The 14,294-nt window shown below is 37.5% G+C and overlaps 1 protein-coding gene across 13 annotated transcripts in view; it reads left to right on the top strand.

Annotated features, from left to right (window-relative positions):
* The window catches only part of UTRN (utrophin), a 539,750-nt gene that overhangs the window by 476,795 nt on the left and 48,661 nt on the right, over nucleotides 1-14,294 (top strand). For all 13 annotated transcript variants that reach the window (XM_057310986.1, XM_048225919.2, XM_048225918.2 and 10 more), the window contains 2 exons: nucleotides 5,484-5,685; nucleotides 11,358-11,443. In XM_057310986.1, coding sequence (XP_057166969.1) covers nucleotides 5,484-5,685; nucleotides 11,358-11,443 — 288 coding nt within the window. The remainder of the gene's footprint in view (nucleotides 1-5,483; nucleotides 5,686-11,357; nucleotides 11,444-14,294) is intronic.

Raw genomic sequence — 14,294 nt, 5'->3', positions numbered from 1 at the left:
TGAATACTTGTAATAATAAAGTATAGATTTAATCTCTCTGAATTCTCTTTGTGGTCATAGTTTTAATGATTGAATCTATTCAAAGAGCACGTAGGCCTTGTCAGATAGTTAACATGGAAACTGACGTCCACCCATATTTTTACGGCCCGGTAATTTGAATAATTCCATGTATACTTGTTGCTACCTTTTGTTAATAATTGTTATATACCTAGGCAGTTCAGTGAAGCTTTGAATATTACTCTTTAAAAAATGATATATTGAGGTTAAAAATCTGTTCTTTAAAAGTCGGTAGAAATTAGAACTATATTTTGAGCTGGTTACGTGAGGAAAGGTGAGGAAAGAGAAGTGTAGAATCATTCAGAAAAAAAACCCAGAGCCATGGAAAGCTTTAAAATAAGAAAAATGCAAGTTATGTGTGCAAGAGAAGTTTCCAGGGCTAAAAAATATGTCCAGATTTATGGATGGAAGAGAAAAATGAGATGATTTTGACACACATAATCCGCAGGGGCCCAGATAACTGGAAGCCACTGGTGCAGAATGACCAGTACAAACCAGTAAAGCCAACGCACCCTGGCCAGTGATCTATACACTGAGCCAGAAGGGAATAGGAAATGAATTAGGAGCACACAAAAGGGGTGTTCGGTGACAGCAGTTTTGAAAGGGGCTCAGCTGCATGTCCAGTATCCAGCTGACAGATCTGGAAGGTCCTCTCAGGCCTGATGAGCTATAAAATGAGGACAAATGACTCAGCCACAAAATCTCCATTGACCGAAGACTGCTTTTTTGTCATGATGAACGTGGCCCGAGTTTTCAGTAGTACTTGTGGCTGGATAAACATATTAACACATTTGGTGTTTTCCTCTGCTGGTTCTTTTGAGTGCGCAAGAAAAAAACTCCCTCCTTCAGCTCATTCCTTCAAACCTGAGAGGAGCAGAAGAGGAACGCCTCCCTCTTCCAAGCTACATGACACTTAGATATGCGTACTGAGAAAAGCGCTGGGTTGCCTGGGATTGTAAATATTCGAGGTGATGTGTTTGGAGCCACCTGGCGTCACTTTCCCTGCTGCTCCTGCCCCTACTGCTCGTCAGCCCCGGGGCCTCTGCACCACTTGTCAACTCACCTGTTCATGATTAATCTGTTCCTCCTCCTCCCATCTTTTCTGTTTACTTGAAATGCCCTGACCCTTCCTCTGCAAGGTCTATAACCCTTTATTCCTCCCAGACACTGTTAAAAATTTACTTCTTTTGGAAACGTTTACAAGCTAATCCCACCTGCCTCCAATTTTTCCAGAACTTTATGATTGCCTGTAACGACTGTTTCTCACCTAAGCACCATATGCTTGCCTTTGTGTGATAGATAATGTTAGGAGGAGTGCCCCGCCTCCATTGCGAATGGCTCAGGTCAGGGGTCGTCTCATTTTGTGTAAACTCCCACCCAGCATCAGGTCCTAATGTAGAGGGTATGCTGTCACTGCTCTGTCACTGTTCATTCACTTATTGGGCTCCACGATTGTGCAGGAGATAAGACCATGTAAAGAGACTTGGTTCCCACACTTGAAGAACCTACATTCAGAGATAGCATGTTACACATGGACACAGGCTTTCAGCAGATTCCTGTTGCCCTCATAATGGAATGGGCTTTGCCATAAAGAACAAGGCAAGCTGCCTTGAGTAGGAAGCATATAAGCCAGGCCTTAAAAGTCACACAGGATTTAGGCACATGGCTATTAATCAGGGGTAAGGAGGAATGGAGTCTGAGTGGAGTGGGTTATGAGTTATCTGTCCAGTATTCAGACGTGTCCTTAAAATCAGTTTAGATCCACTTGGAAGGTCATTTTCCCCCACAAAACCTTTTCTCATTCCTTTAGTTTTTTTGTTCCTCAAGCTCTCAAAATGTTGCATTTAATGTTTGCATTTGTTTTTCGTAGAGTGGGTGCTATAGCACCATTTCTGTTTTGTGGGAGTTAGGAAGTAGCCCAGACAAGATGTACGCTTTAGACAGTAGCTAAGGCAGAAGGAAGGACCAAGTGAACAAGTACATAGTTCAGTTAAAAGATCATGGGGGCTAAACCGGTGGGTGGCAGTAGTGGGGGAGAAGAGGGTATGGATTTGTAAGGAGGAGGAAGAACTGATGACTGGGGGGATTTGCTAGTTGAGAACCGGCAGAGGGTGAAAGAAGGACAGTGTTAGCACATTTCACGATTTGCAGACTCCTGGTTCATAGAAGGGGTAACACCATTCCTGGATTGCAACATAATAAGACCTTTATTTGGGACATATTAAGGGGGAGGTCCCAGAAACAGAATAGTAGAGTTCTGTTTGGGAACAGAACAGCAGGAATGTGGGTCAGGTGTTCAGGCAGGAGATCGGGATGAGAAAACAGAATCAGGAGCCATCCAGAGAGAAGGGACTCCTGAAGGATTGACTGTGAGTGAGGGTATCAGGATTACAGAGTGAGAGGGCGTGGATGCAAGACCTTGAGCGCCACCTGTATTTCCTAAGTGTCTGGGGAAGAGGAGGTAGGAGAGGTGTTAAGAAGGAATGTTCAAACAGTTCAAGAACAAAAGAGCTACAGAAGCCCAAGGTCAGGTGCTAACCTGTGTGGTTTTGCAGAACAGCAGAATGATGATTCATTTCCATTCGACCCCCTGTGCCTCATATGTGGGATTAAAGAAAAAGCCTGAAAGTTGGTTAGAAAATGATTCTGCTGTTTGTTTCATTTGCCACATGACTGAGCTGTCATTTGTATCTCCCTTTGAAAAGAGAAAATCATAATTTTGTGTGATTTAAATGTAGTGCATTTTTTAAAGGAACCTAAACTTGTCACATTGCAAGGAGGATAGATGCCTGGCTTAGGCACTAAGGCGAAGTGTCAAAGTAAATCACTAAAAATTGAAGACATGATCATCTGTGGGATGTGGCAAATTACTGTCACAGCTACAAAGTGTATCACAAAGGAAACTGTTCTAGAAGAAATGCAAGGGCAGCACGATCCAGGAAATGGTCTTTTTGGAATTTGGTCTGTTGTCACTTGATGCCATGTGTGGATACAATAGCTGTGCTGAGTTGCTGGCATAATTAGTGTTGGAATTCAGAAAACTTAGAGCATTTTGGCAGTATTTGAGTATGTTTCTTTGTGTCTGTGTGGAATTATAATTCCATTGCCACCATCATGAAACACTTCTCTTTGTCAAGCACCGTGAAGGATGAGTTTGAATTTTGCTCCTGCCCTCTGGAAGTTTAGAATTGAAAATAGCGTACAGTGCCAAGAAGTAGGGTACAAATGATATTGAAGATTCCAGATGGTTCTTAGCTTTTTTTCTGATACCATCTCTAACTCATGTGAAGCTTACACAAGTTATTTTTGCAATTAGCTTAAATTTTTGCAATGATATATTTGACATCGGAAGGAGAGGGATTGACCTATTATCTAGACCTGTGTTGTATATTTGTCTCTTTCTATCTCTTTTTTTAAGTCTTCTGTGTTGAGTTTAGGAATAATTTTAATCTGTATAATTTTAAAGCAGTTCTCTTCCATTATAGGTAACTTGAAAAAAATAAATCATTCTATGGTATTTAAGCAGCAAGAGCGGACACATTTCATAAATGTCTTTAAAAATTCAAAATTAGTGGTTCTTCAGTGGTTAAAAATAGATAAATACAAAAGAAGCTATTCATTCATTTTATTTAACTGTCAAAATATCTGATATTTTTTGAGGGGCTAGTTTTGCATCAGGCAAGGAGGAAATAGTTGGTTATCTTAAAATAAAAAGCTCCCCTGAGCTTATTTCTTTTAATGTTAAAAAGTTAAATATGGTGGGGTGCCTGGGTAGCTCAGTTGGCTGAGTGTCCAACTCTTAATTTTGGCTCAGGTCATGATCTCAGGGTCCTGGGATCGAGCCCCATGTTAGGCTCTGTGCTCAGTGGGGAGTCTGCTTGAGGATTCTCTCTCTTTCCCTCTCCCTCTCCCCTACTCGTGCTCTCCCTCTCTCTCTCTAAAATAAAAATAAATAAATATATTTTTTTAAAAAGTTAAATATGGAGATAGGGAAAACATTTTATAAAGTGGGAATTTCAATGAGCAGACCTTAAATTCATATGGGTTCTGTATTTTTCCAAACCCTTGTCTTTAGATTTAGAAGAGTCATTTCTACACTCAATAAATGTATAGATATATGGTAATTTGATAATCTACTGTTTCCCTGTTTTCAGTTAGCTAATGAATGACTGAAAGTTGATTAAAAAGAAAGATTATGTAAGGTTTTTTCCTTTTCTGTCTGAACTCTTCCTCCTGGCCCTTGAAGATCTCCCCTAGTGCAACACATGCCTGCCCCTGAGTGCCAAGTGTCTGCCGCACCATAACCAGTGCCACCGCCGTGTAAGCCCAATAGCCTCCATACCGCCATTGTCATTTCTGAGAGCCCCCTAGGCTTCCTTGAATTCTTGTCTTCTCCCAAGCAGTTCTGTCTTCCTAGAATTCTTTCCTTGCTCTACGTGGTCTCTTGTATCTTATATTCTTTAAGGCCCATTTCAAATCCCCACCTGCCCAGGGAGCCTTTTTCAGGCTCCTTCTACTTCCCTGCGGTAATAGCTGTCATAGAAATCTATGTATTCTTATTGCATTTTCACTCCTTTTAGTAAAGTTATCAGTATGCTTACCCTCCTTCTCTGACTGGCCATCTTTGAGAGTAGGGGCTCCAGCTTATCCTTCTGTGCCCACCCTGCTTTAGCACTGGCCAGTCCTTCCGTAGATGTTCTGCACATGAAGTATAAAAGTGGGAGCAAATACACGAAGACCCATGGATGTGGGCCTGTACTGTGGACCTCTATGAATCCCACGTAGCTAAAATGGTCTCTATGCCAAAGCATCACGGGAAGCAAACCAGGTTAGGGCCAGATTGGGAGGGCATTCTAGATCAGGTTTGTTCAGCAGGCAGTAGAGAACTACTTTTTTTTCGACAGAACCCATTTTTCAACTGCACATTTTCAGTGAATTTTGTATGTCATGATGTACATATTGAGAAACAGAATGATTGATTTGGCCATGGTATAAAGGAAGACTGGGAGGGGGCGAGCAGGCTGTTCTCAGGAGTTAGGAGAAGAGCAGTGCCATATTTTAGACATTCTACTATGTGGACTAGATTTATTTATGCCTTCCTATGTTTAACAGTAGAAAGAGCCTAAAGAGAGGAAAGCCAGAAAAAGAAAGTAGGAAGAACTGATATTCCAAAGAGCAAAAAATGGAATCAGATTGAAAAGTAACAGAGTTTAGATGCAAAAGCACGAAAATAAGAGATTACAGATAAGAGTTTAGAAGTGTAAGAATGGAAATGCTATTTATTTCTTTAAAAATTGAAATTAGCTGGAAAGGATAGATTCTTAAGTTGGAGAATCAAGCTAAATACTCAAGATGAGAAATGTTGTTGTTTCAGTGTTGTTATGTAATAGAATGACTGTGCATATTCCTGTCTATCACCTGATTAGTGGACCTCTTAGAGTTGAATACAACAAATGAAGTTTTCAAGCAGCACAAACTGAACCAAAACGATCAGTTGCTTAGTGTTCCAGATGTCATCAACTGTCTGACAACAACCTATGATGGCCTTGAACAAATGCACAAGGATCTGGTCAACGTTCCGCTCTGTGTGGATATGTGTCTCAACTGGTTGCTCAATGTATATGACACGTAAGTTTGCATTTTTTTTTCTCCTTAAAATATAATCATTGAATGAAATATATTGATAACGCAAAATGTCTAAATTTTGAAATGAGTTTTTTAAGAAGTACTTTCAAAGTACTTTTCCTAGTGGAAATATTTATGTTAATTGTTGAAAAGAATGACTTTCCCAAAATTTGAAGTCTTAGCCAACAATATAACAAAAAAGAATGTCCACCTATTATTTCAAGATTTTGCTTCAATTTATAAATGCTGTCAGATTTGTAGTGTCACATTGGCTATGGGAAGCCTGATATAAATAAGTCCTATTTCCTCCTCTCTTCTTTTGAAAGAAAAAAATTTATATTTGTTGTTATGAGTTACAGTAATTGGCTGGCTCATAATAATCCACTCTGCAATTTTTGTATGACAACTTAAGAGCAATTTGAATGGCGATTAAAGGGACTTAATTTGTCTTTTGGTATTAGCTTTATTTATTGTAATAGTGGTTATGTGTATATGTGGTGTTTAAACAATTTATGCTATAGGACACTCTTAATATCTGTAATTTAATTAGATGCTCACTGTTACATGAAGAGCACTCTCAACTTCCAGCATAACTCATTCGCCATTAATTTGGCTGTTTTGAATGTGACAGTGCATTTGTGAAATAATCAATTCTAGAAAGACCTGCTGTGGGCTGACATTTCCAAAACACTAGGAATTATTCATTCTTCTGGTAGGGGGTTAAAGTATGCAAAGATGAAATAAGAAACTGTTGATTTTCTCTCAGAATCTAAAAGTTATTTTCCATTAATTAGCTGCATGAAAATTTGTGTCTGTCATCCTTTATTTGATTTAGAGAGGAAGAAGATAGATGACAGTTTATAAGTGTACATGTGTTTAGCATTGGATTGATTCCGTATAAGAAGTAAATGGTGACAACCATAGCTTTAGGGATGATTTAATTAAAATTTTCTTTCTTTTGATTAGAAAAGTTTGTTATCTTTCAATATTCACAAATATCACAACAGTTTTTTTTTTTTTAATAATTAAATAGCCATCGTGTGCTTGAGGACTCTTAAGAAACTCACTGAAGAACAGATAGGTAGTATGAATCTCAATTATAATAATGAATGTGGGATTTACAATGTCCCTATCTGATATCTTTTAATACATTTCATTTTATCCTTTTTTTATCTTTTTAGGATAAAATTTGACTGTTAGCATTAATTCACTATTTAGTTGATCTTCAATTTTTTAAACCTCTAAAAGAGACGTTTTCTATGTAGTTAATTCGCCAAAATAGCTGGTCAATTGGGTATTTTAACTACAAAGCCTATAACTTAATTTGAGGATCCAAAAAGAATGCTAAATTCATAGAATACTTGGTTGAGATCTTTGTTAAGCACCATAGGGGGATGGTAGAGATGCATATTTTGAGTAATAATTTCAGGAAGAATTGGAGAGGTGTTAAGTCCCCCTCCTCTAGTTCTAACACACTACATTAGTTTGCTAGGGCTGCCATAACAGAGTACCATGGACGAGGTAACTTAAATAACAGAAATTTATTTTCTTACAGTTCTGGAGACTAGAAGTCTAAGATAACATGTCAGCAGGGTTGGTTTCTTCTGAGGCCTCTCTCCTTGGCTTATAGATGGCTGTCTCTCCCTGTGTCTTCACATGGTCTTTCTTCTCTGTGTGTTTGTGCCCTAATCTTATAAGGACATCCGTCGTATTGGATTGGGGCCCACCCTATGACCTAATTTCTAGTTAATTACCTCTCTAAGACCCACTCTTCAAACACAGTCACATTCTGAGGTTCTAAGGGTTAGAGCTTCAACACATGAATTTTAGGAGGATCTAACTCATAATATGTAACACCTACATATGCTGTTTTCACTGGACAGCCGAAGGGACTAGTGCCACTTAGTTGTGAAGGAAGCAGAATGTGAAATGTTGTGATTCGTATTCTAGGGAATCAAATGTTGGCATACTTCCACTTTCCATCATCAAATGTGAACACATGGGAAATGCTACACTAAGGTACTGTTTCTTATTTAGAAAAACAGTTTCTTGAAATTTTCCATTTTAAAGGAAAAAAAGGTTTTCAGGATTTATTTCCCTTCCATGCCAAAGAAATATAGTGAAGACCATGCTGGGTCGGATGGTGTATGTATTCAGTCTAGTTTTCTGTCTTGGACAGGAATATCATGAATTAACCTAAGGGAAAAAAACACAGTTAATCATAACATGGCAGTCTCAGATGGCCAGAGTTGGTTGCCCAAATTTCTGTAACAACTGTAATTCATCAATTCATGTAAACAAGAGTTATTAACTCTTTTTAAGTTATTAGTTTTCTTTGAGAATCTGATGGAACTATGATGCAGAACATTGGACCCCAAGAAGTCTCTGAACCTTGGAAATGGTACCATGATCTAACCTTTCCATTTATTCAGCTATTTTGATATTTACTCATTAACCATATATTTTTGACTGCCTTACTTTGTGTGATATGATACAGCCAGAGTGGATATTTTCAGCTCTTGAAGTATATTCAAGCAGTTCTTGAATTAATTGAGTGATGCACACACAGGAAATCATAGAATTCTAGAAGGAGAAGGACTTTGAGGACCTTCCATCTTCCATTCTGCCCTCTTTATTTTAGTCTGCCCTCTTTGTTATACTGATTAAGAAATTGACCCAGTGAGATAAGAGAATTTATCCATATTAGGGGGATAAGATTGTATATTAGTGGTAGATAGGGAATGAATACTCAGGTTTTTTTGATAATCACATGTTTATTTCTGCCATATTGCCATATCTAAGAAAAAGAATACTTTATAAGTTATATTAAGTTTACTATTTGTTTTCAAGTTTTAACATGTATCCAACTCCTAATATTCTGAATTTTTGCAAGAAAAAATCTATTTTCTTCTGTTGTGAAGGATGAGAATCCAAATTTTTGGTTCTTGTTGCTTTGTACCTTGGCAGCCACTCAACTTTTGGCATCTCAATTTCTCATCTGAAAAATTGAGATAAAAATATCTGCTCTGCTTACCATACATAAGATATTTGTGAAGGGCAAATGAACTAATATATGTAGAAAGGACTTTCTAAACTATAAAGATAAAATTTATTCCATTTATGAGTTCACAGCCTCACTCAGTCTTCATCTTCCCAGGTTAAAAAGTCTTAACGTCACAATCTTCCTTCTAAATTTAATAGAAATCAAAAATGTTTAAATCATGATTTAAAGCAGTATTCTGGAATGCTTGGCTTAAATATTTTTGTCCCTACAGAAAATATATATATTTTTTTAAAAGATTATTTATTTATTTATTTATTTGACAGAGATAGAGACAGCCAGTGAGAGAGGGGAACACAAGCAGGGGGAGTGGGAGAGGAAGAAGCAGGCTCATAGAGGAGGAGCCTGACGTGGGGCTCGAACCCGGAATGCCGGGATCACGCCCTGAGCCGAAGGCAGACGCCTTTAACCGCTGTGCCACCCAGGCGCCCCCCTACAGAAAATATTAACCTCATTTGCTGCAGTGTTAAGTCATTTTTCCACTGTGCCAAGATGGATATAATTTTATAAGGTACATATCTTTCCAGTTAAACTAATTTCAGGAGTTACTTATGAAGACTATCTGGGAACCAAATACTTAAATATTGGGTTATGTCACTCACTAATAAATTTCTTTGCCTCCTTCTTCTTTTTCAAATCCAGATATCTTATTTAACATCAAAGCCCGATCATCTGGTCTCAGATGATATCACTTGGACAGCTTTATCGACTGTTCAGCCTTGGTGCAAGCCTTTGCTGCGCCTGAATGCAACTGTCCCTGGTGCTCACACTCCTGCTTGGGTTCCCTTGCCCAGGCTTTTCCTGTGATAATCTGCTTTCTCCTAGGGACAGTCTAGCCATGTCATGCCTTCAGTGTCCGATTTGAGTCTTATCTTCTCTATCAAATGTTGTGAGACTAATAACTACTCAGACTAATCACCAGTCAGAATTAATGAGTCAGCCACAACTTTCTTGTACTTATTTCCATGCATAAAGATTGCTCTCTTATTTTCTTGTGTATTTCCCGTTGTTTTCTTGTCTCTCTTCTCTAGCTGTGTGTGACCTTATCATGGGTGGAAATTGTGTCTTGTGCTTTTCTGCTGGACCTCATGGTACACAGAACAATGCTGAGATCACAGGAAACCTTCATAACTGTTAATGGTGTGATGAATGGGTGATTGACATTTTCAGTAGCCTTCCTGATGACTTCCTTTCTTGTGTTGTCACCGTGGTCTGGAGATCATCCTCCAATATATATCATTTTGACCTTTTTTCCCTTAAAGGATTCCTTTCTCCTTAGCCACGTCCATGTACTAGTCTATTCACCAGCCTTTGGTTATCTTCTGCAGGTCTATTGTCTGATTATCCAGAGAAAAAAATTTCCTAATTTTTGGAGGGAAGAAAACAGATATAGGGTTGATAATTAAGAAACACCTAAAAAATGTGAACTAGAGACACAATTTGTAACATGGCTCAGTTTAAGGTTAATTTGATATTATTTCTAAAATGGCAAGGAACCGGAATGAGTACATTAACTCAGATTTCTGCTTATAATGGCTATATCTATTTGAAAATTTAAGTATTCATTATTCCATAGGTCACTTCTGAATATTGTACACATGCGTATGAAGGGTTTAATAAGTTTACTGGATATGATTTAATATAGATTCTAAACTCTAGGCTATTGAAGGACTGCTTTGAAAATACATTTCACTGATCTCTCACCATGTTTTTCTTTTTTATTTATACTTTATATGTCACGGTATATATACAGAAACTTACCTGAGTAATTATAATTTGAGAATAGAAGGTATCAATTAGTATTAATAGTAGGAGTATCAATAAGAACAAGATTTAAACACAGTTTGACAATAAGACCACCTAAAATTAAAATTACATGATACAAATATTTATCTTTTTTTTAGATAGCATGAATTACTAAATTTTATGTAATGATAAAGTTACATAGACATTTAGTTATGGCTATTGAATGTATTATACTTGTGTATTGAAAACATAGCTTGAGAAAAATTAATGTTAAAAACCTAAACTGAAAGCAGATCCTGAATATGAAATAATAAAGATAGCAATAAAGACTTTATTTCTGGATTGTGTGTTATTCCATAGCAAGGATTATGTTACCAATTTTTGTAGTTTCTGCATTTCCCGCTCCCCATCCCCTGGCTCATTGGGACATTTGGTAGACAGCTCAGAAATTCTTTGATAAATGACGAAAATAAAGACAGCCACATGCATATTATATATAGCTTTAGCTATCTATTTTAAATCTTACATTTGTAATTATTAACGGATTTTAATTCATACTATTTCTAAAAATATCTTTTCAGCTTTATAATTATCATTTTCATTTTACTTGTACTTGTTCTTCTTAGTTCCTGTGTTCCATATAAGTGATTTCAGGTCTTCTAGACTGGGTCAAACATACTGTTAAAACATGTCCTGAAATTATGGTATGGGTTTAAAATTAATTATTAAAAGTGAATAGAAAAGTTGCATCTCTAAGATGCAGTCATTTTTAATAGTTTACCCTGAAGAAAATAGATGTTTGGAAATAATTAGTGTCCTGTATACAGCTTTAAATGCATCTAACACATTGAGATTCTTATAATTACAGGGGTCGAACTGGAAAAATACGAGTGCAAAGTCTGAAGATCGGATTGATGTCTCTCTCCAAAGGTCTCTTAGAAGAAAAATACAGATGTATGTAAGACCTTTCCGGTGCAGTAGTGTTTTTAGTAATAATAATGGTAATAACAATTGATTGGAGGCTTACGTTATATGATTTGCTTGTAATAACAGTTTCCATTCTTTTTACCCCTGACCACACACATCCCAGGCTAGACAAAGGGTATCACTGAGATGTAACATGGATTTGTGTGAAATGAGGTGAGGTGCCTTGGCGGAGTGAGAACCAATTGCACATTATATCTCAGCTAAGTCTTTAATAACCACCTCAGAATGTAGGCATTGTGGCTTCTGTTTTCCAGCTGAAAAAAAAAAAATTAATTCTGAGATGGATTAAAAATCTACTCTGTGGCTCCAGAGACAATAAATTATGGGGGTAGAATTAGATCGTAGATTGTTCTGACTCTAAAGCCCAAGTTTCTATCTCTTTATACTTCCAATGCTTGAAAAAAATAATTAAGATGGACTAGCACCTTCATACTATTCTTTATGCTAGAATCTTGTGTACTTCTAAATGCCAAAAAAAAAAAAAAAAAATCAAGATGGACTAGAACTATTACAGACATTGGCAAATAATTATATTTTATCATGTGAGAAAATAAAAAATGTTGTTTTTATTCCCCAAATAACTCCATGGTACCCTTTTAGCTGTCAGTTGATGAAAGGCAGGCTTCTTGGCATTTTGAAAGGGATGGGCTCAGGAGAGAGAAATACCTGCCATCAGGTCTCAGCTTTGCCACTTAGTGGCTGAGTGACTTGGGGCCAGTTACCGGATCCCGCTGAGGAGCACCAGCTAGGCGGCAATATTACTCGCATTCCACATTTCAGGAAGCTGAAATGTAATGAATTTCCTTCAGCTGAAGAACCAAGCTAATAGTTCTTGCTTTGAAAGCAATTAGAGATAAAGTGGGAAAAGTACCTAGAAATCACAGCCGTGAATAAATGGTAGCGCTTGCTGGTGTGGCTGCAAACTCTTCACTACTGTAAAGCTTTTCTGATTTAATTTTGTCCATATAGTGTGGGTGACGTGACCCTACCATGCATACCCCTGACGAGTCTTCACAGAATCTATTCATACATTCCGGGGAGAAGGGTAGGGATATTTCACGAATGTGGAGATACCAAAAAACCAGAGGATGTGTGATCACGGGTTTTGCAACTTCTGTGAACATACATACGTTTTTTGAAACTTCTGTTTTCTGGGATGTCTGTGAGGTGATTCGACTGTGACTATCAGGTCTAGATCGTGCTGGCTTGTTTTTCTTAAACCGTTTGACAAGAACGTCAGTGAAAAGAGATGTGGGATTTGGATGAAGCAAAAAGCTGATTGTAGAAAGATGAGGAGGTAAGGGCATTGATGGAGTCGGAACCTAGTAAACCCTGCAGGGAAAAAAAAAAAAGCTTTGCAGAAGGCTTTGGTTGGGTGGCCCTTTATTTATCCAAAATTTGAATCATCTTCAGCATCGTAATTGTTGAAAGATAATCATTTTCAAAGCTAAAAAAGTTATTTTTTATAATGAGTGGGAAAGGAAAATGTTAATGAAAACATCCCTGTAGCACTATAAGAAAAGGACTTTTTTATCATTTATCGTTTGGGGTTTTCATGTGCTCCTGAAAGAATTTAGGTTTCCTTAAAAGTAACAGTTATATCATGGTGTTCATCTTACTCTGAAACAAATACAAATTCAACCTCAAGGTTTATCACGGATCTTAAAATGTAAGCATGATCTGCTTTCTGAGATCAATGATTCCTCCTCCCTTTCTTTGCAAGTTGATTTTCAGAGAGTAACCTGAGACCAAAAGAAATAGTTACAACATGGTGACTGTAGTTATAGAGCAAAAACCAGATTCTACACAATACAGTATATAAAGATTTCTTTTATCTGTACACATGCCTTCAAACATATTTCTGAAATGTATAATCTTTCAGATGAGGAGCGTATTTCAGGATACAGATACCCGTGCCCTCGTCATACAGTGGGGATACTTTCTACAAATGTCAGCAAATTTAATCCTCTGTATTATTTCACATTAAGTTTTCAAATTGTGGCAAGGAAAGCCGGAGCCCTGCAAGGAAAATTTCTGATATTTATCTTAATCCATGAAGTATGCCATTTTAGTACTTAATTAAATAAGACATCTCTTGGGTTGAAATCTTGACATCTTCCCTAGGAGTACTGAGACTCTGGAAATGTTCTGGCGCTTTGTTTTGTTTCTGGTTTTGAGGCCCTTAGGAACTCTGATTTTAGTTTTGATTTCCCCAATTATATCAGAACACTCCCTCATTATTATTTCCTTTGTTAGATTAAGATTGAAGACAATTTGCTCTCCAAACTCAGCGGCAGAGGTGGCATTCTCGGTCAGTTGGTATCCATGTGCACGTTGATTTTGCAATGGCTAATGTCCGTGTCTTCACCCTGGTGACACCTTCTCTCTTCGTGCCTTCTTGAGAATATCCCTTGATTAGGTTCTAACAACAGCTGGACCTTCTTACTTTCTCGCCTCATCAAGAACACATTCACAAAGATACTTCAGAATGACCTTTTGCATCTCTTCTGTGCCAATTTGTTGGAACTTGAATTTTAGGTTGTGACCTATCCCCACATCCTGATAAGTCCTTTTTGTTTCTGCCTATAATATGAAATGTGGACTTCTATCAGAATCCAGAAGGATATCAAAATGTTAAGGAATCTTTTGTTTTGTGTGCCTTAACTGTGGCGTAGTATAGTTGTCTTCCTCAAAAGAGGAAAGTTTGGCAGTCATTGAAACGTGTACTTTTCTGTGTAAAGCAGTATTACCTAGGAGGTCTCTTCTTAGAAATGGGTTTTAAATGGCATCCTAAGAGTCCTGGATAAATATTTTGTGG

The sequence above is a fragment of the Ursus arctos genome, unplaced genomic scaffold (assembly GCF_023065955.2).
Source record: "Ursus arctos isolate Adak ecotype North America unplaced genomic scaffold, UrsArc2.0 scaffold_13, whole genome shotgun sequence".
Taxonomy (NCBI): Eukaryota; Metazoa; Chordata; class Mammalia; order Carnivora; family Ursidae; genus Ursus; species Ursus arctos.
The sequence above is the reverse complement of the archived record's forward strand: the minus strand, read 5'-3'. Positions and strand labels throughout refer to the sequence as shown.